Source organism: Canis aureus, chromosome 12, assembly GCF_053574225.1.
Source record: "Canis aureus isolate CA01 chromosome 12, VMU_Caureus_v.1.0, whole genome shotgun sequence".
Taxonomy (NCBI): domain Eukaryota; kingdom Metazoa; phylum Chordata; class Mammalia; order Carnivora; family Canidae; genus Canis; species Canis aureus.
In genome coordinates, this window is record NC_135622.1 from 51894670 (window position 1) to 51915160 (window position 20491).

The following is a 20491-nucleotide window of genomic DNA, read 5'->3' on the forward strand; positions in this document are numbered from 1 at the left end:
GATTTTGTCTTCTACTGTCGAAACTTAAACAGTGTGCTTCTAAACGTGTTTTCAAACCAAACTGCCTAGCATAGTGTGTTTCATAATTAATGAGTGTTAATATTAATATCTTTTAGTCAATTGTAGTTGCTCTCTGCATTATTGGAGTTTTTCCCCCAAGAAATTGGTTTTCATTTTAATTTATCATACGTTTGTTACTCTTGTTTTTTCAGGGAACTATTTATGACATTCAGCTTAGCTTCTCTGAGTTACAGTAAGCAGTGGATTAGATAGATTGAGGTCTGGTTAAAATGAATGAGTATTTATTAAGTATCCACTTTGCACCAGGTACCATATTAAGTGCTGGAGGATATTACAGTGAACAAGACCGATAAAGTCCTGGTACTGATGGAACTTTACCTGAATGAGAATTTGTCTTTGTTTTCTATTAGTAATCACATTCTCCACTGTTTACTTTGTTTCGCTTTAATTCCTTAGATTTCTTAAAGATATGAAGTATGTCTTGTTTATTTTTGTTTACTCAGCATCTAACATATTGCCTGGCACTAGTTAGGTACATATATACACTGAGTTTTGAAAGAAAGAGTAACTAGATAAAAGTTCTTCTGTTTGATTAGGACTTTTCAATCACAGTATAGTTTAACTTGTCTCCCAAATTTCTTTTTGTTGAATCATTGTCTTGTTCTTCCTGATTGACCACTAAGTGTATGAAAATACACTGGTTTTCTTTGTGTTTGTCTTTCATCAGATTGCCTGGAGCCTATAGTGTTTTTTCTCTCAGAATTTTGTACTGTTTTTCTAGTTCATAATTTAAGTATTTTAATTAACTCCATTTGCTTTGTAAATGTAACCAGGAAGATGAAGCTCAAGAAAATAAAATCAAAATGAAAATGGTTGAGAAAAATATGGAACAACAAAAAGAAAATATGGAACATCTTAAAAATCTGAAAATAGAAGCAGAAAACAAGTATGATGCAATTAAACAGAAAATTAATCAGCTCTCAGACCTAGCAGAACCACTTAAGGTATATGTTATTGTTACTCTCTTACATGTGTATTTGACATTTCAGTTGTGTATCCGCACTGTACTTGCTAGGTATTTCCCTAACAGAATTTCTGGTCAAATTTAATGTAACCACATAAAATGGGATGTAAACCAAATTTTCATCAGTAGGTCAATTAGAAATAAACACTTCTGTTCATGTCTTTAGGACAATAAGTTGCCAAATTTGTTTCCCTTAGAAGATTATAGGGTTTTTTTGTGTGTGATTTTCTTCTTTTTTTAGAACCAGAAGCAGAGATATCTTGTCCATCTGTTCTGCTTCTGTGCTCACCTATTCTTTTGTCCCTCTTTGCTTTCCTTGAGTAATTCAGGGATTAATTATATAAAAATAGAGTTATATATATTAGATATAAAAGCCAACTTGACATAAAATGCTACTGAATTCTTGTTTCTGACACATCTCTGTTAATATTCCAGCTTGAATTAAACTGGCCTTTTTAAAAAAAAATACTTTTTTGAAACTAAATTTAGGAAAATAAAATTATTTAACAAATTATGTACATCTCCCTGTGTGTTTATTAGCTTAGTTATCAGTAGCTTATTGTCATTATCATTTTTATGAATAGTTCAATTACTCTCAGAACTTTAGATTTTATTTATAAGACTGAGAAGAATGAATAGTAGTATATTTTAGGAGTCTGAGAGGGGTATGTTGATGATACAATTTCAACGTACCCCTTTTTTGGGGCAGAAAAACTCCTTTTGAATCAAAATGGATTTAGATATGATAATAGCTTAAAAGAATCATGCATGTAATGTTTATTATACTTGTGTCCATTGAAAATTTTAAAAACCCTGGCTTACAGAGTTGGGAGAATATTAAAGGAAGGTGCCAGAGACGTGCTGCCTGGAAACACGGTGCTGGGTCATTGGAGCTGGTGTCTAGGGGCTGGATTCCTGCCTGATGTTATAACCCAGGGCAGCTTGACTCTTTTCTATTTGTGACAAGAATTTAAAAATGAGAAAACAGTTAATTGATTAAGAAGAATATAAAATTTAAATATTAGAATTGTAGGAAAGAAAATGTATTGGTAATATTGAGAAAAATAATAAAGCGTTTGCTATAGGTGCTATAGGGAATGAGAAGGTAAAAAGCCTAAAATAGAAGAAAATTAGTTTTTGAAAGAAAACAAAGTAAGACAGAGTAAGATAAATATTAAAATCGTCAGGAATAGGTAGAATTCAGAACTCAGGAATTAGAGCAGTGAAGTCACAACAAAGATAGGATTAAAAAATATTTTAAATGGGTCAGGGATGAAACAGGGTGACTTAAAAGGATGAAATGCATTAAAACAACATAGAAAAGGAAATGTTGGTACCTAAATTATTCATCGCAGACAACTTAAAATTCAAAACAAGAAATGGCGAAGTGTAAGCTGTGTTCTGTTCTTTTAGGGACCTTTAGGAATGCAACTCCTGGAATTGGGAGTTTGAGTAAGTTTAAGAGCAGAAAATATGGGCAGAAGGCAGTAACGATTCTTGATCTTAGCTCTTTGCATTGGCTGCAAATAACTGAAAGCCAGGAGGTGAGTCCTTCAGTGAACTTGCATGCAATCAGCCAATAGCCCAGAGGCTTTTCCTCCCTAGTGTCGTGTCCCACTAGCCATCCATAACAGCAGGACCAACAGGCTAACAAAATAATTTAATTCCTGAGACACTGCCATCGTGATATATTAGCAGCTTTAAGATGTAATCTGTCTGCTTTTAGGACAATTGTTCATTTTGTGTCGGGGTGGTGAGGGGTAAAGTACTCTGTTTTAGATATATAGTCATTGAAATTTTGGTACGGGGAATATTTTTCTCACTTTGAACGGTTTGTTTTGATTTACACTGCAAACTTAATGCTTTAGTTTTAGTTGCAAGTTAAATTTGTCGGACAGGGAGCATGACCGACATTGAGCCTACAAAGAGAAATGGTCTATATTGTTAGAGTAGGAAGGACTCTCAGTTTCTGATTTAGAGAGTTTGTTCGGGTCAAGGGTGACTGTGCTCTTAAAAATTCCAACATAATGTTTTTAAAAACCTCATAATTGACATAGGTTTATATGAAACAACAGGCAATAATAATACCAATTAAATACAATTTATCCAATGTTGCTGAGTAAAACTGGTTATCTTAAATATCCAAGAGAATACCTTTTTTTAGTGATTATGTTTCTTCTACCATCCTAACCTATTTTTTAAAGACTGTAACTTCTTAAAGTTTAGAAATGCTACAAGTTTAGGGCTACATCAGACTTTAATTTTAGGCCTAATCCCTCTTAGTCCTCGCCTAACCTAGGTTGGTGTCGTTAACTGACTGTTCATATCTTTAGGCCTTCATTTCATCAATAAAATGAAATAAAGTAATCTCTTGCTTCACTTTTGGTTTTAAATTTGATGGTACCCGGGACATATACTTAGGTACACAAGGACAGATTAGTCATGATAAATATGGAGGAAGAGATAGTAACCTCAAATCCATTTCTTTTCGTCCTATTTTGTGAGTTAAGTCCATACCTTTCCACAGTTGCTAGGAGGGAAGATTAACCAGTACAGAAATGGCCTGAAACACTTTACCCTTTGCTCCCTGAAGCAAATGTGGGCCTATTTAGTGTGAGAGTTCCTACCACAAATGATTCAAAAACTCAGTGTTCAACTATCCTGTTTCATTGTAATGTCTCCTATTACATCAGTTGCACCCATTTTAAAAATTCTGTTTGAGGTAAAAGAACAGCTTTTCTCTATTTTCCATGTAACAGTGTTTTTAGTTTTAATTGAACTCTTTTATAATCACACATTAACCATGGGGGATAGTTATTTTTAGCAGTGTGAACAAGATGCAATAAATTGTATTCTTAGGATAGAAGATAGCCTACATCCCGTGTTATATGAGGTAAATGTTTTCAGTTTTTAGCTACTTCACATAATGAAAGTATTCCTTTGGGGATACTTCCAAATGTTCTGTCTTTCTTGATGCTGTTTTGGTTGGTGTTTGTTTCTTTCTCTGTTTCTGACTGTAACTCTTGAGGCTGACCATGATCATCACAGTATGTATGATCAATGGTAAGCCCAAAAAAACAAACCGACAAACAATAAAATTTAATTTGGTGGTCCTTAAATCAGGAGACTTTTAAAAACGGTTTTATTGAAATATAATTGATGTATAGTGAATATATGTAAGTGTACGGTTTGATAAGTTTTGACATGTATAACCTGTGAAACCACAGAGAATGGGACCTGTTCTTCACACTCAAAAGTTTCACCATGTCCCTTTGTAATCTCTCTCTCTCACCTCTGCCCCTTGTCCCCAGTTACCAATCTGCTTGCTATTTCTATAGTCTACATACTTTCTAGAATTATGTGTAGTGGAATCACACATTATATACTCTTAATGTTTTTGATTTGACCTTTTTCAGAACCTAACACATTGTTTAGAACATAGTGTCTACACTATATTTTGAAAGTGAATAGGATAAAAGTTATTCTTTTTGATTATGATATTCATCCATATTTTTACTTGAATCAGTAATTCATTTTATTGCTGGGTAGCATTCCATTGTATTTAATATATCACAGTTTGTTTATTCATTTATCTATTGATGGACTTACGGATTTTCAATTTGGGGGCTATTACAAATAAAGCTGCCCTGATCATTAGTGTGCAAGTCTCTGTATATCAAACTAAATGAACAAACTGTCTACTAGTCTAAACTTTCTTTTCGTGGTTCTTAAATCTATCAGATTTTTGGTAAATATTTTTTTAAGTTTTTATTTGAATTCCAGTTCATTAACATACAGTGCAAGATTCATTTGGGGTGTACAATATCATGATTCAACATTTGATACAATACCCTGTGCTCATCACAAGTGCACTTCTTAATCCCCACCCCTATTTTGCCCATCCCCACACACACCTCCCTTCTGAGAACCGTCAGTTTGTTCTCTGCAGTTCAGAGTCTGTTTCTTGATTTGCCTCTTTTTTTCCCCCTTTGTTCATTTGTTTCTTGAATCCCACTTTTGAGTAAAATCATACAGTATCTGTCATAATTTCTTCATAAATAACTTTTTTTTTTTAAGATTTTACTTATTTATGTATGGGGTGGGTAGGGCAGAGAGAGAGGGAGAGAGAATCCCAAGCAGGCTCCACGTTCAGCACAAGAGCTCCCCATGGGCTCAATCCCATAACCTTGAGATCATGACCTGAGCTAAAACCAAGAGTCAGACACTCAACTGACTGAGCCACCCCAGACACTCTAATCATCTCTTTTTTTAAATGTGGTTTTACTCTTCTTTTCTGATATTTATGCTTTTTATTTCCTTTTTACATTTTAATTGAAGTGACCTGGGTCTGTAGTGCAGTGTTGAGTAGAATGGGACTAGACATCCTTGCCTTGTACTTGGTCTTAAAAAGAAAGCATTTAATTTTAAAAGTAATTGCTGCTATTTGTGTTTTCATTGTTCTGTTCCTATTTCCTCTCTTAATAGGATTAGACTAGTAATTATGAGTGTTCCTTTTTAAAATTTCTTCTAGTTTTTAAGCCATAACTCTTCTTTTTCTAGTGGTTGCTGTGCATTATAATATGCATCTTTACCTTATCATACTCCATTACTATTTATTTTTAGGGTGATCTTGGGATAGCTTCTTTACAATTAGATTTTGTGCTAAAATATGAGGTTATACTTCCAGAATGATGACTAAACATGTCAGTGATAAATTTTTTGCATCCTTTTTCTCTTTCACCCTGACTCACCTTCTTAAAAAAAAAAAACAGATCACCTCTGTAAATATTCAGCACTTGAGTTCTTTTAAGTCTGTTCAGGTTGATGTGGCTCTCCATAAAACTACCTTGTTTACCAAAGTAGAGTTGTAAGCAACATAATATATGGAGACTTCATGATAGGATTTGAATATAATAATGTGACTTAATTTGTTGAAACCCCTCACTTCCATTCATACACCTGGATATGAGCTCTAACACTTGCCTCTGGAAGCATCGTAACTCTGTCCACTTATTGTCAGTTTTATACCTATGCTGGTAATTTTTTTTAAACAACTTTTCTTTATAGATTATTTTGGCTTTTTTCAAACAGGATGAATTAAACCTTGCTGATTCTGAAGTGGATAACCAAAAACGAGGAAAGCGGCATTATGAGGAAAAACAGAAAGAACACTTGGATACTTTAAATAAAAAGAAACGAGAACTGGATATGAAAGAAAAAGAACTAGAGGTTATCCAGCATTTTACTTTTGTGTTTTGTTTACAAACTTAGTCATGGCTGTTAAAGTGTTTTCCTTAATGTCGGGTTTTCAAACACAGACACGGGGTCTGATGAATATCCATTTGGTATAGAATGACAGTTGTTTCAGTGAATCAACGAAACCACCCACCATGGAGAAGGCTTTAGCTCACACAGCAGGTCTAATCTCATGTCTCTGAGGGATTTGGAAAGTGACACTTGCTCTCAGCTACTTTTAGCTCCTTATATGCCCAGCGTGGCAAATAGATGGAGCTTTATGTCAGAAAAAGGCACCCCTTCCTCTGAGTAGCATGGGTATAGACTGGGCTGGAATTCAGCTCCTGCATACTACCACACACCCTTATTAGCAGCTGTTAGCAGCAGCCCTGTCTTTAGATAACACTGAAGAGGCAAACTTGGTCTAACCAGAAGAGGTAGATTCCAACTTTTCTTAGGAAAATAACTTTAACTCTGATTGCTTGTCTTACTTGCTTATGACTCTTATGAAATGTTACAAATATAAAATAAGTACTATGTGTAAAGGTAGTTGGAGTTTTTAAATATTTTATGAATATGGGGGTCTTTTTGTTTGTATTTTCAGTACTATTTGATGTTCAGAGGCCATCCTAAAATACAGAAAACTGTCTGACCTCAGTTACGAAAAATGCCACACTTTCCATAACTGCCACTTGAAGTCTATTTCACTAGGAAGATAGGGAGATATTAGAAATTATTAAAGTCGTGCACAGTAATGCAGTTTCCTCTTGAAGATTTGTATAAAGAGTCTAGATTCTCTTCTCAACATAAGGCTTAAAGAAATAACAAGGTATTAAAATACCTGTAAAATTCTGATCCTAAGCTCAGGATTTTACTGTGCATTTGTGGGCACAAGTAATCCAGTGAATTACTATATTTTTAAAGATATTAAACATCTACAACCTTAGGAGAAAATGTCACAAGCAAGACAAATCTGCCCAGAAAGAATAGAAGTAAAAAAATCGGCGTCAATTCTGGACAAAGAAATTAATAGATTAAGACAAAAGATACAAGCAGAACATGCTAGTCATGGTGATCGAGAGGAAATAATGAGGTAAGTGGTTGGTAGCTTTTCTGCTTCATTCTTCATATATATTATTAAGACATAAAATTATATTCTTAAAAACAATGGGAAGAAACACAAATGTAGTAAGAGAAGTTTTTCTTTAAAATAAATAATATTTCACATGTTTTATTTTGTTTTTTAAGTAAAATCTCCACAAACCATAAGAGACTCTTAAATCATAGGAAACAAACTGAGGATCACTGGTGGGGAGGGGGTTGCAGGGTGGGGTAACTGGGTGATGGGCATGAAGGAAGGCATGTGATGTAATGAACACTGGATGTTATATAAGCCTGATGAATCACTGACATCTACCTTTGACACCAATAATAATACACTATATATTAATTAATTGAACTTAAAAGAATAAGTTAAAAAAAAATTAAAAATGTAAAGTTTAATCTCCAGTTTATTTTTTTCCAGTGAACATTTTTTCTTCAGTCCTTAGGGACTAGACTCCTTCCACCAGCTTTACTGGAGGTCAAGGGGCACATCAGGCTGGGGGTGTTGGGTCATGTGGTGCTTCCTGAGAACTGTGCCCAGCTGCCTTGCTATGAATAGAATGGCTTGCACAGCCCTGTAGTCTCACACACAGCTTGAGCAGCACACAGCCATCGAAGACACTGCCCTGGCAGCGACCCTGACGTGGTGGCCTCAACACTGTCCCAAATGGATAGCAACTTCTTAATTGTCTTGCCCTGGGTTGCACCACTTAGGGGCCCTTTGTGGCATGTCCAGTATTATTCCATCTTTTCTTGGAAATGAGGACCCGACAGGGCATTACCTCCCATGTTTTAAATTCAGTATAGAGGGGCACACCATGAAAGGTGGCTGTTTCCTCTCCAGTTTCATCTCTGCCACTTTTCTCTTTTTACCTAGTTAAATTTATTAAATATACTTTAACTGTTTATATAAATGCAAAGTAATATGAGCATATGTTACTTTTCATTCTTGCCAGATACAAGAGGTAGCACAGTAAATAAACTGTTACAGATTGCTTTCTTTAATTTAATGATCTATTGTGGAGATCTTTTTATATCAGTACATAGGTATTTTCTCATTGCTTTTTATAATTACATGGTATTGAATCATCTACTGATGGATAGTCGAATTTTAATCTAATCCCTTGCTGTTATAAATGGTGGTGCACAGTAAATAATTTTGTACGTGTCTTACTTTATAGTCAAGGTGTTTTAATAGGATTGAATCCATTTTGGAAAACTCCTTTCTAGGGACTGTGCTTATTTGCATTCCTAAGGGCAGTGTGTCTGAGGGCTTGTTTCCCCTCAGCCTAAACAGTGTGTGATAACCTTAGATTCTTTTTGCCAATGGGTAGATTTCCTTTAAAAAAAAAAAAAAAAAAAAAGAGAGAGACCACAATGTAATTTTAATTTCCATTTACTTATTTTGAGTCTGAACATCTTTTCATGCCTTAAGGACCATTTATATCTTTTTCTGTGAACTTTTTGTGTACTTCTTCATTTTCCTGTATTTTTGGTGTGAAACGTATATATTATCTTTTTCCAAAAGGCTATTTGAAATTTTGTTGTCTTATAATTAATTGCTTCCCTAAGAATGGCCATGTGAAGTAATGTGTTTTGTTTTTGCATGTTCAGAATGATTTGTAGCTTTTTAATTGGAATGGATAGTTCCACCTGATAGAACATTCTTTTTCTCCAATAGAACATTCTTTTTCTCCTTTCTGTTTACGAGTACTGTAACTTGTCCAGAATGTCAGATTCTGTGTTCCTTTCTTTGGTGTACACTGTGTTATTTTAATCTCTAGATTTACCTTATTTCTTAAAATTTCTTTTTTGTATTTTGTTTTTAAATATTTTTTGTGCTGTTGTTGGTTTTGCCTAGGCCTTTGTTGCACACATTGTATGTCCTTTGTCTTCTGTTACTTTGTCTAACCATGTTATCTTTTCCCCCGTTTTTTTTTTTCTCGATTCTGATCTCGTTGTCTACCAGTGTTTTCTGCACTGTCTCTTTTGCCCTGTGCATCATCTCCTTATTTTGTCTTCTTATCTTTGTTCTTTTTTGTCTAACTCCCTCCCCCCAGCTTGAGTTCTGTAGGTTCCCACTTTCCACCTCCTCTCACCTGGTTATCACCTTCTGTTGTTTACCTGTCTGTCCTGTCTGTTCTCTGAGTTCTTTGATTTATCTATTCTTTCAGTTCTTTTATTTCTGTTTTGTGGTGTGTCTTCTGGGTAGCATTTAAGTCTTGTTCTGTTCTCTTTTAATTCATCGTTTTCAGGTATAGTTTTCATCGGCTTTGTAACCACATTGTTCTAATGCGTTTTCTTTGTCTGTTGGTTGTATTGTGCTGTTCTTTCCCAAGCCTGTTTCTATTAATATCTGTGCGTGGATAACTGTACTGGTGCCTTTTCTGTTACTCGTTTTCTACTTGGATTTTCCTGGACTGGGCATTTGAATGAGCTTGGGGTGGGCAGCTGTAGAGCCTTGGCTAAGGTTGCTTTTCAGACTCGCTCAGGAATCTTCTCTCTCTTGCTACACTAGTGAGCAGTTGCCCTCTGTAATAGCACTTTCAAGTGGCCCTGCCTTCTTTGCCTCTTTGACCTAGACTTGTTCAGGCTGGGGTTGGCCAATCCTAGTGCTCACCCTGTGTTCCTGCACTGGCATCTGTCACTAAGGGAAACACTTCTTGCCTTCCAGTGTGATCCCTTCACTTTCAGAAGGTGGTATTTGCTGGCATTTTCTAAGATCTGCCATTCCGGCCCCCACCTGGGCTCTTGCCTCATGTCTTTCCTCTGCCTTCTCCAGGGCCTGGACTTTTCCTGCCCAGCCTGTCTGTGTACAGGGCTTCCCCTTCAAGGCAGCAGATGCTCATTCTGGGAGTATAGTTGGCCTGGAGACAGGACAACCTGCTATTGCTGGGCCCCTTGGCACTCCCTGCACTCTTCCTTCTTCCCCATTAAATATATTTGAGATTTTACTTATCTTTATGTTTCTTTGAATGGCACTTGTTGACTTAATATTTTGTTCATAAAACAGGCAGTATCAAGAAGCAAGAGAAACCTATCTTGATCTGGATAATAAAGTCAGGACTTTAAAAAGGTTTATTAAATTGCTGGAAGAAATAATGACTCATAGATATAAAACATATCAACAATTTAGAAGGTAAGTGCATTTAAAAACATCACATATTTTACATTTTCGTATTTTCTTTGTTTTCACATTATCTCTTAGAAATAATAAAATTAAATTGAAAGAACTTTACACGACTCAGTTAAAGAAGAAACTGCCAGTGTTTCCTTTATTGGCCAGTACTTAGGGTCCTGTCATTTAATCAGAGAATACTAGATTGGAAGAGACTTTTGAAACAAGCTTATCCAATTTTTCCACTCCGTTATGTACCTTTACTAGGTAACTCAGAGAGGGCTATTCAACCTCTGCTTACATAGGTCCATTGAATAGATGCTCACTGGCTTTGAAACAGCCTATTTCACTCTTAGACATTGCAGGTTCTTAAGGGATACAAGTATTTGATAGGACCTGTTGAGGTAGTATCTCAGTTTATGATCTGATGGAATAGTGTGGCTCCATGGATGTAGACTCTGATTTGTTTACTGCTGTGTGTCCAATACCTACTACTGTGCCTGGAATATAGTAGAAAGTTGATATATGGGTTGAAAGAATGAACACAAGGTCAGAGAAACTGGATATTATTAATATACCCAGAAATACTAATACTCTCAGGAATAGATGGATCCCAGTGAAAATCACAAACAACAGAAATAAACCAGAGGTCCGTTTATGGGTAAGGATAGACCTTGACCTACTTGGATTCAAGGCAGTCCTAGTCTTTGCATTTAACCTCTGTTTTCCACAGTGGCATTCCCTCGTGACCTGCTGTTCACCTGTCTTTATACCCAAAACTCTATAATCCTGAGACTATAGAATTTCAAAAATATATCTAGTATGTTTGAGGAAATTGAGGTAATTCCATAAAGAAAAACAGGCTTTGCATTTTTGGCCATATTCCTTAACTATAGGTCAATATTTGAAATGTGTGCTTCAGTTTTGTAAGTGTGTTATTAGAACTTCACTTAAATAGGATTGATTTATTATCCTTTTGAGACTGCTTGTAAGTTTCACGCAGTGGGACCTGAGCAGCTGATCCAGGACCAGCCCTTTCCTACCTGTGAAGCAGTGTTCTTTGGGATACTCCACTGATACCTTGGGAGTTAGAAGGCTTTTGCTGAGACCTGGGGGTATTCCTGGCTCTGGGTGACCTGTGGGGATTGCTTCTGCTGCTTTGGGATGTTTCTTGCCCCGGTCTCACAAATACAGAGAGAATGGCTCCCTTTGTCAGTCTTCTAGAGTTCTCTGTACCCCCATCTCTAGGCTTTGAGAACTGAGCACTTTACCTTCCCCCAGCTCTGTCTTCAACAGGGAGACCTGCAGGCTCCACCTGCATTTCCACTCTCCTTTACTCTTTCTGAAAGTAGTGATGTGGGACATCTGGAAGGCTCAATTTATTTGTTTCCTGTATTTCAGAGATCATTTTGACTGGAATTGCCTCTACTGTTCACTGTCAGTCTGAAAACTTGTTGCATTTATTTCAACCAGTCTTTTGGCTGTGTCAGGCTGAGAGTAAATAAATCCAATGCCCATTTCTACATCAGAAAGCAGTAGGCTTTTTCAGAAGCAGTAGGATTTTTTTTTATACTGTTATCCAGAAAATTTATATTCAGAATATTTTCTGTAAAAGTATTTGTATTCTAGTTTATTATCTTGATATGTTTCTTCACCACTGATATATTCTATCTTCTTTACCCAGTCTTAGGAGTAGAATGAGAATGATCAAATTCTTAAAATTGTTTATCTCTTTACACTGGAGAACCTTGCCATTTTATGAGGACAGTCTTAGACATCTCATGTCTGGAAGCAATTGAAGAATACTTACCAGTAGTGAAAGAAAGAAAAGTTAACAGAAAATTCTGACCAGCTAGCTATGGTTGCTGTGTCACAAAAGAAAACTCAGCTATCAGATTTTCTGGGGTGGAGATTTAATGTAGTTTAGCAAGGGAATTAGGGGGATAATAAGAAAATGATAATTACTCTGAAGAAATGAACCTTAGGCTCATTAAAGAGCAAAGATGTTAAGAAAATACCAAGTCTCCTCTCATTTGGATCTTCTTTTCTAAATACCATTCCCTCCTTGGAGAAATGGCTGGTTCCGGAGCAGGGCAGAGAAGGTACAGAGGAGCCTCTTGCTGTGCCAGAAAATAAAGAGTACTCAGAAGAAACAGTCATGCTCCAAGGACACAGGAGGCTCCCACTGGCCAGACCTGGGCCCATTTGAGGACAGAACGGATGGTAACTCTGTGGAGAAAATGAAGAATCTGTGACTCCATCCTGATACATAGGAAAGTGAATAAGTACATAAATAATTGAGGAGGAAAGGAAAGGTCTTCCCTACAGTGGAATGCCGTGTGATAAATGGAGTTTGCATTGTGCCAGGAGGTGGATAAGGTATTCTAGGTACAGAACGATTAAGAGGTTGCCCTCACCCTGAATGTCTCCATAAGTTGAGAAGTGATATGCAAATGAATAGGCCATTTATTTATTATCTTAACAGTACTAGAGTTTCATCTCTCTAGGACAAGATTTATGTCTTCTATATTAGGGTGATGCCTCATATGAATTGCTTGAATGATTGATGTATTCCTATGGATTGGCTGTAATGTAATAGAAGATATTAAGTGTGGGATAGCATCTTCATGCATTCTTTAGTGTTTGTTGATTATAAAAGGAAATTTTAAAAAAAAGGAAATGAAGTGGTAAAAATGTGGGAACACAAATAAAATACAAAGACGAGGGGAAAAATCTTAACAATCCTATTGTTAAATAAGCAGCCAGAGTTAACATTTTGGCATATTTCTGTCTGGCCCTCCATGCTGGCTCAAAGATCATGCTGAATATACAGTTTAATGTGCCCAATGTCTTCATTTCAAGGTGTCTGACTTTACGATGCAAGTTGTACTTTGACAACTTACTGTCTCAGCGAGCCTATTGTGGAAAAATGAACTTTGACCACAAGAATGAAACTCTTAGCATATCGGTAAGTATCTTAACTCTCCATGTTGCTAATTTTTAGGAGGATTAGCTGCTGTATTTCCTTTGATGATACATTGATAAGCTTTAATCTGTTGTGTTTGGAAAACAAAAGAACTTACTTGTAAGCTAAGGATAGTGTTGGTCGGAGTGTTGAATATTAGGTTGACCTCACTGGCTAACGCTGCCTTTGTACCTCTCCCCTATCTCGACCTCAGACAGCCACTGTGAAGGTAATTAGGAATTTTGTTTTCAGTGACAAATGTTTACCCTCTTTTCACTCCATGGTTTTCTTGTTTAAATTCATGTAGTATTTTAAATTATGTGGGATATTATAGGAAGTCCTATACTCTGAAAGTCACTAAAAAAATGAAGAAAGGATTTCTCTGAAGCATGTTCTAACGCAGGTAATTGTCTTTGCATTTATTTCTAATGGTGTCTGTAGATCCAGCCTCTTTTGAATAAACAAAGCCACTACATTCAACTTTGTGGAGACTGTGGATTCTTTTAATAGTCACATGCATTGAAAGAGGGAATATGGGAGATAGTATTAAAAGTTATGTAGTCAGGAGGTCAAGAGCAACCACCCACTTTCATAACTGGGGCAAAATTCTTAAGTAATTGCTTATTACTCTTAGTTGCCTTAGATTTTTTTTTTAATTTTATTTCTTTATTCATGAGAGACACAGAGGGGCAGAGACATATGCAGAGGGAGAAGCAGGCTCCCTGCAGAGAGCCCAATGTGGGACTCCATCCCAGGACCCCAGGATCACAACCTGAGCCAAGGTAGACGCTCAACCACTGAGCCACCCAGGCGTCCCTAATTGGCATAAATGTTTATGGTATCCCTAGTTGCCACTTCATTTTAATACTTAGAATAAATAATAATTTACAGCATATATACATACCTAATAAACCTCATATACATTTTTTAAGAATAATAATTAAGAAAAAGAATGACAGTACATTTAGAAATGATCAGAGCGCTTAAGGGGGAACTTTAAAAGTATCCAAGTAATGATTAAGTACCTGAAAAAGTACTCAGTATCATTATTTGTCAGAAAAATATAAATTTGGAGCACCTGGATTGATTCAGTCGGTTAAGCATCTGACTTATGATTTTTGCTCAGGTTACGATCTCATAGGTTGTGGAATTGAGCCCTGCAATAGGCTTTCTTTCTTTCTCTCTCCCTCTCAAAAGAAATAGAGAGAGAGAAAGAAAGAGACAGAAAGAGAGAGAGAGACAGAGAGACATAGAGAGAGAAAGAAAGAAAGAGAGAGAGAGAGAGAGAGAGAGAGAGAAAGGTTAAACCATAATAAATGACTATTGTACTGCTACCAGTGTGACCAAAACTAACAACACCAGTAACATCTTAGGTTGGTGAGGCTGTGCACTTGGAACACTCATACTTTGCCAGCAGTCATATAATTTGATAAAACTATTTTAGAAACCTGTTTGGCAGTGTTTATAAAAGCAATTCCATTCTTCAAAACTCTTCAAAAACTGATAAAAATTCACCTGATTAAATGGTGATGATTAGAGTCAGAATCATTGTTACCATTTGGATTTTTGTCACGACTGGGAGAGAACACAGGGAATCTGCTGAGATGCTAGGAATGTTCTGTGTCTTGCTTGGAGTAATTACCCAAGTAATTGAGCTGAAAACTTAAGCTTTATATTCTTTACTGTATATGAATTATACTCTAATAAAAATGAAAAAAAAAAAAAGAAAATAGTGGAAATATTTGGATCATTTATCTCCAGAGCTAACTGTGTAGGACAACCAAAGCTAGACCTTCTGACATTATCACCTCTGTTATTCAATAAACGAATATTAGTGTTTTAGGAATCCTTAAGTTCTCTAGTCTTTGTTTTACAAATAAGGAAACTGAGACCAAAGTCCCATTATAAATTAATAATAGATCAGGGGTAAAATTTAGATCTCCACAATTAATCGAGGGCTTCATTTATTAGATTAATACAAAATGCAATTTTTGAGCAAAAGACCACATCCTGTTACTTAGTTCTTCTTGCTTTTATGTGGGGTAGTTTGGTTGGTTGGTTTCATCTGGCTTTTTACTGCTTAGTTGCTTTTTCATTTGGAGTCTCACAGATTCAGACTTACAGATGATAAATAAATTTCAGTATATGTTTAAATGAGAATTTTTATAACCCTTTTATAAATGAATGCCATTTGAGAGGCACATAATTTTCAGATAGTGGGTGAGAAAAATCTGTGAAGCTGTGTGTCTGCTAAAACACATATGGTAGGACTTTATGACAGACAACCTGATGGTGCCCCGATTTTCCATCTTATGGATATATATGTGTGTATGGAATTTTGCCCAAATGAAATAGAATTCCTTCCGATTTATTTTATGTCTCCCCAGGATATTGTGTGAGAGTTTATTAATTTTATCACTTGCTTTTTTTCATGATATCCTTTCCTTAAATTCTTAATAAGAATTTTTGAAAGAAATTTTACATGTTTCAGTTCACTGCTGCTGTTTATTCCTTGGCCAGTGTGAGCCCCTAAATTTAAGTTGGTCCTGGTGTCTTTTTGATATTCAGTAATTACCTTTTAAAGTAGCTTAGCCACTAGATGTCACTGTATTTCAAGTAACAAAAGATTATCTGAGCACTTAGCAATGTTTGCAAAAAGAAAAAAAAAAAAGATCTCATTCACAGTAGCATCAAAAACAATAAGATACTTAGGAATAAATTTAACCAAGGAAGTGAAATATCTGTACACTGAAAACTGTAGGACATTGATGAAGGAAACGGAAGAAGACACAAATAAATGGGAAGATATCCCGTGTTCATGGATCAGAATTAATATTGTTATAAATACATGTCATTTCTGTATCATTAAATCACTAATGATTTTTTTTTAACTGTAAACCCATTCTTTTTAATGCTAGCCAACCTTTTTTTATAGAATTTAGTCTGACTTATGCTACACTTTGTGTTTTATGAACTCATTCAAGGTTCAGCCTGGAGAAGGAAACAGAGCTGCCTTCAATGACATGAGAGCCTTATCTGGAGGAGAACGTTCTTTTTCCACAGTTTGCTTCATTCTTTCTCTGTGGTCCATTGCTGAGTCTCCTTTCAGGTGCCTAGATGAGTTTGATGTCTACATGGTAGGTATTAAATTTTGAATTCTCTAATTTTTGTTCTGTTGGAAATGTGTATTTTGAAAGGAAGCAGTTCTTTCTTTAGTTTTACCCACAAGAGAAGGGATCCTGCCCTGACACTTTAGTCCTTAAGAGCTAGTAGGGAAGAACTAAGAATCTAGCTAGTGCTCTCCCTGCTAGCCTGCAGGCCCCATCCTGGGCTTCCACCTCTTCCCTAGCTTATTTCCATCTTCCATGTTAAAAGTGGTAAGCATTTCCTTACCCTTTCTTGGACCAAAAGAGCAGCAGATACAACATGAGGGCAGGAAGTTTGACTTGGAAGTTACAGACCTAGGATTCAGACCTCTTCTGCCACTGCTTACCCAGAGGACTTTGGGCCTCATTTCATGTATAAAATCACATAATTCATCTCTCCTACCTTGTAGGGTTATGGGGAGATGCTACAGTGAGGTATGACTTATAAATGCACTTAGGATGATGGAGGCACATAGTGAGCCCTCACAGACCAGCCTTTACCCGTTCTGTGTAGTTCTTCATGCCTCGTTCTTTCCTAAACCCAAACCCACTATACTCTGGGTTTAGACTATGATACTCTGGCAAAACTTGCTTAGCAAAGATTATCAATGTACTTTAAGCATTATTTTAATTCTTTTACATTTTTGACACCAGAGACCAAAGTATTTGGCATCCTCTGTCTCTTATAATGTGTCTTCTTGCCAGTTTCCTCTCTCCTCTTTTCTGGTTCTAGTGTGTTCCGTGCTGCCTCCCCTAATGCCATTCCCCTTCAATGTATGAGGTTCTCTTTTATTTTTTATACTGTTGTTGATTTTCCTGGCTACCATAGCCTACCTACACCTACATGCTAAACACATGCACAGAGTCCCCAACATTACCACCTACATTTAGATACCAGAAAGTCTGAGTGTCTCATCCTGACATCTCTCTTGTACTCCGGACCCCTGTGCCCAACCATTGTTAGATGTCGTAAGGTACAACCACACCTCAGACTCAGCGAGTCTTCCACTCAGAGCCTCTTCCTTCTCCTAAATCCCCTACTCTGATTGGTGGCAAATTGCTGTTACCAACCCAGTTAGCTTTCACTGCCAGACCTTTGATGTATCTGTGATCCTCCCTTCCTTTTTACTTGCCCATCACATCTGACCTTCTGAGTCTCTGCTCCTTCCTGATACCTTCTCTCTGTCTCCCCAGCCCCTGCCTGTCATAACTGCCTCCTGTCCAGACTCCCAGACTTTAATCTTGCTTCTTCCTTGGTCCCTCCCTCACTGTTTTGCCAGATTTACATTTCTAAAATGAATCTGATCGTGGTCACTTACGTGTTAGAACTCTGTGGTGGCAAATTATCTTATCTGGGATGAATGTTTAATTCTTTGGGTGTCTGTGAGACCCTTCATGATATAGTATCTGCCCACTTTGTGGCCATCCTAAGCTACTTGTGATTTTTCCAAACACTATGCGTCTGCCTCTTGTGCTCTTCTCTGTGTCACAGTCTTACTCATCTTTCCAGACTTGGTTCAGATGTGATCTTTATATAGCCTTTGTGACCACCAGGCAGGATTGTGAGCTCCCTTGGCACCAACCTACACCAATTCATGCTATTATCTTTATATTTTATCTTATAAATATTTTTATTATATAATTGTATGTTCTGTACCTGTCACTATTGCATATTTTATACATTTTCATTCTGTTGTGGTCCTCTATTTCTCTATTTTCATGTCTGAATCTCCCACCAAATTATAGCCGTTTTGGAAGTTATCAACTGTCTTTTTTTTTTTTTTTTTTTTTATGATATGTCTACCTACTTGATGTCTAGCCCATAAGTGTTTACAAAGTGCTCTTTCATGGAATTTATACCTGTGCGTCCTGTATAATCTTTTGGTGTCATTTTTTCCCCACTATGTTACCATTGCTGCAGTTGGTTAGAAATGCCTCTGAGGATTGGTTTCAGGGCTAATTCATAAATCATAGAAGACAGTTGTTTTTACCATGCACTAATTTTGTTCAAAATGCCATTTTGCAATCTTATCACCCATCTTATTTGTCAAATTTAATTCTGAATAACTTCCTTCTCTTTCAGAAACTTAGAGGTTCTTAATTAGGATGGCATTTTGCCCCATTGGAATTATTTAGAAAAATGTACCCAAGTTCTGAAATCCAATCGGAAACAAATACATATATTTTGGTGGTTTGACAGCTTTGTTACTAAATGATAGGCCTCCCCAGGGCAGTGTTTTGAAAGGACAGCATTCTGCTTATGCAAGCTCTCATTATTTTTGTTAACTTTAAGTTAGATTGCTTTACAGATATGCCTGAGGGAAGAATTTATATAATACAAGCCATTGAGCAATAACCAGGATGTTGGTCTGCCTCCAGAACAGTGTGTTCTTATCCATGCTGTACTGCCACATAAAGTTTCAAATAGAACTTTAAAAACATATGCTTATGAAAACAGTTACGTTTTCAACTTTTCAGGAGTTTTCAAGGTACTTCGATGTTTTTTTTTTTATCTGTTATTTGAACTTGGAAAATGTAAGCCCACAGTTTAGTTTCAAACCTGTTTAATGAAGCATTATTTTTATATACGCTGATATGCTGTTTAACTTATTTTAAAGATTGAATTGAGGAATTGGTTTGTAAATTTAAATTGGTTCATTGTAGAATGTGATGGGGTAGGGGTTAAAGGTTTTAAAACACCTTAATTGAGGGAAATTTTGAGAGATTTAGTAACTTTATAGTTGTCACTTTTGATACTCTTCTGAGGGTTATTATTACTGTACAGATTATATTCATTTTCTAACATTTAGTTGTGTCTTTGGAATATTTGCTGGTTATTTTAGTTGGTAAATATTTTTGAGGGAGGGAATTATACTTACAAATAATCTGACTATAGAAATTACCTGGAAGATTAGGTATATTCAGTTATTTTCCCCAAGAGTTTTGAATATTACCTTTCCCTATATGAATAGTTTGGCATCACAGATAAAGTAGTAGATGATCCTTGGATAAAAATGCTGGGGTTTGTAACAGCCAGCAGAATGCTGCTTTTGCGGGAACATGATTGATGCAACAGAGATCCTACCTTTGTTCTTCAGGACATGGTTAACCGGAGGATTGCAATGGACATGATACTCAAGATGGCAGATTCCCAGCGTTTCAGACAGTTTATCTTGCTTACCCCTCAAAGCATGAGGTAACTATAAAAAATTCTTTGGTGAATATATACATCAAGGAAGATAAAAGGGGAAAATAAATCTTTTATAATCTTAATTTTTTAAATGCAGATACATAAATCACCAATTAAAAGAAAACTCGGTTCTTGTGTCAGGAGATTTAAGATAATTTTTCCTTCTTAGAGATTTAAAATTTTGTTAGTGTTAATCTCCCTTCCATAATAGAAGCAAGTCGATGTAAATATGGTTATTGACTTGTTACTATTTCTCTTTTGACTCTGCTCCTTTGTGGTTATCATGAACAACTAATAAAGTAATTTTAGTAGTTCTGTTTAGACAAAAGACACAGTTTATGATTTCCTTAGTCTGGGCTCTTTTCCTGGTCGCTTACTGCGACTAGTCCTTCAAAGTGAAGAACTCTATCCTACGGTCAGTCAGCCTGTACTGGTTACTTATGCGGTGTCAGGCATTGTATCCCATAGAGTTGATACTCTGCATCTAAAGTGGTCACTTGATTCTTTGGGGATTGAAGTTTGTGATTGGAAATTTTCAGGTAACTCCTTCCTGGCAGTTAGAAATCGTTGGTATCTCCTCATTTTCTTTTTCTTCTAAACTGAAAGCCCATAGCACTTAACAGGAAGTCTATTTTAATTTTTTTAACATTTTTTTTGGCTACCTTGAATTTTTTCAATCAGCCACTTT

At 36.2% G+C, this 20491-nt stretch overlaps 1 protein-coding gene across 2 annotated transcripts in view; it reads left to right on the plus strand.

Moving 5' to 3' along the window:
* SMC6 (structural maintenance of chromosomes 6) overlaps positions 1-20491 on the plus strand; it is a 68014-nt gene that overhangs the window by 46685 nt on the left and 838 nt on the right. For both annotated transcript variants that reach the window (XM_077844057.1, XM_077844058.1), the window contains exons 20-26: positions 855-1025; positions 6137-6274; positions 7228-7373; positions 10398-10523; positions 13365-13470; positions 16452-16604; positions 19712-19809. In XM_077844057.1, coding sequence (XP_077700183.1) covers positions 855-1025; positions 6137-6274; positions 7228-7373; positions 10398-10523; positions 13365-13470; positions 16452-16604; positions 19712-19809 — 938 coding nt within the window. The remainder of the gene's footprint in view (positions 1-854; positions 1026-6136; positions 6275-7227; positions 7374-10397; positions 10524-13364; positions 13471-16451; positions 16605-19711; positions 19810-20491) is intronic.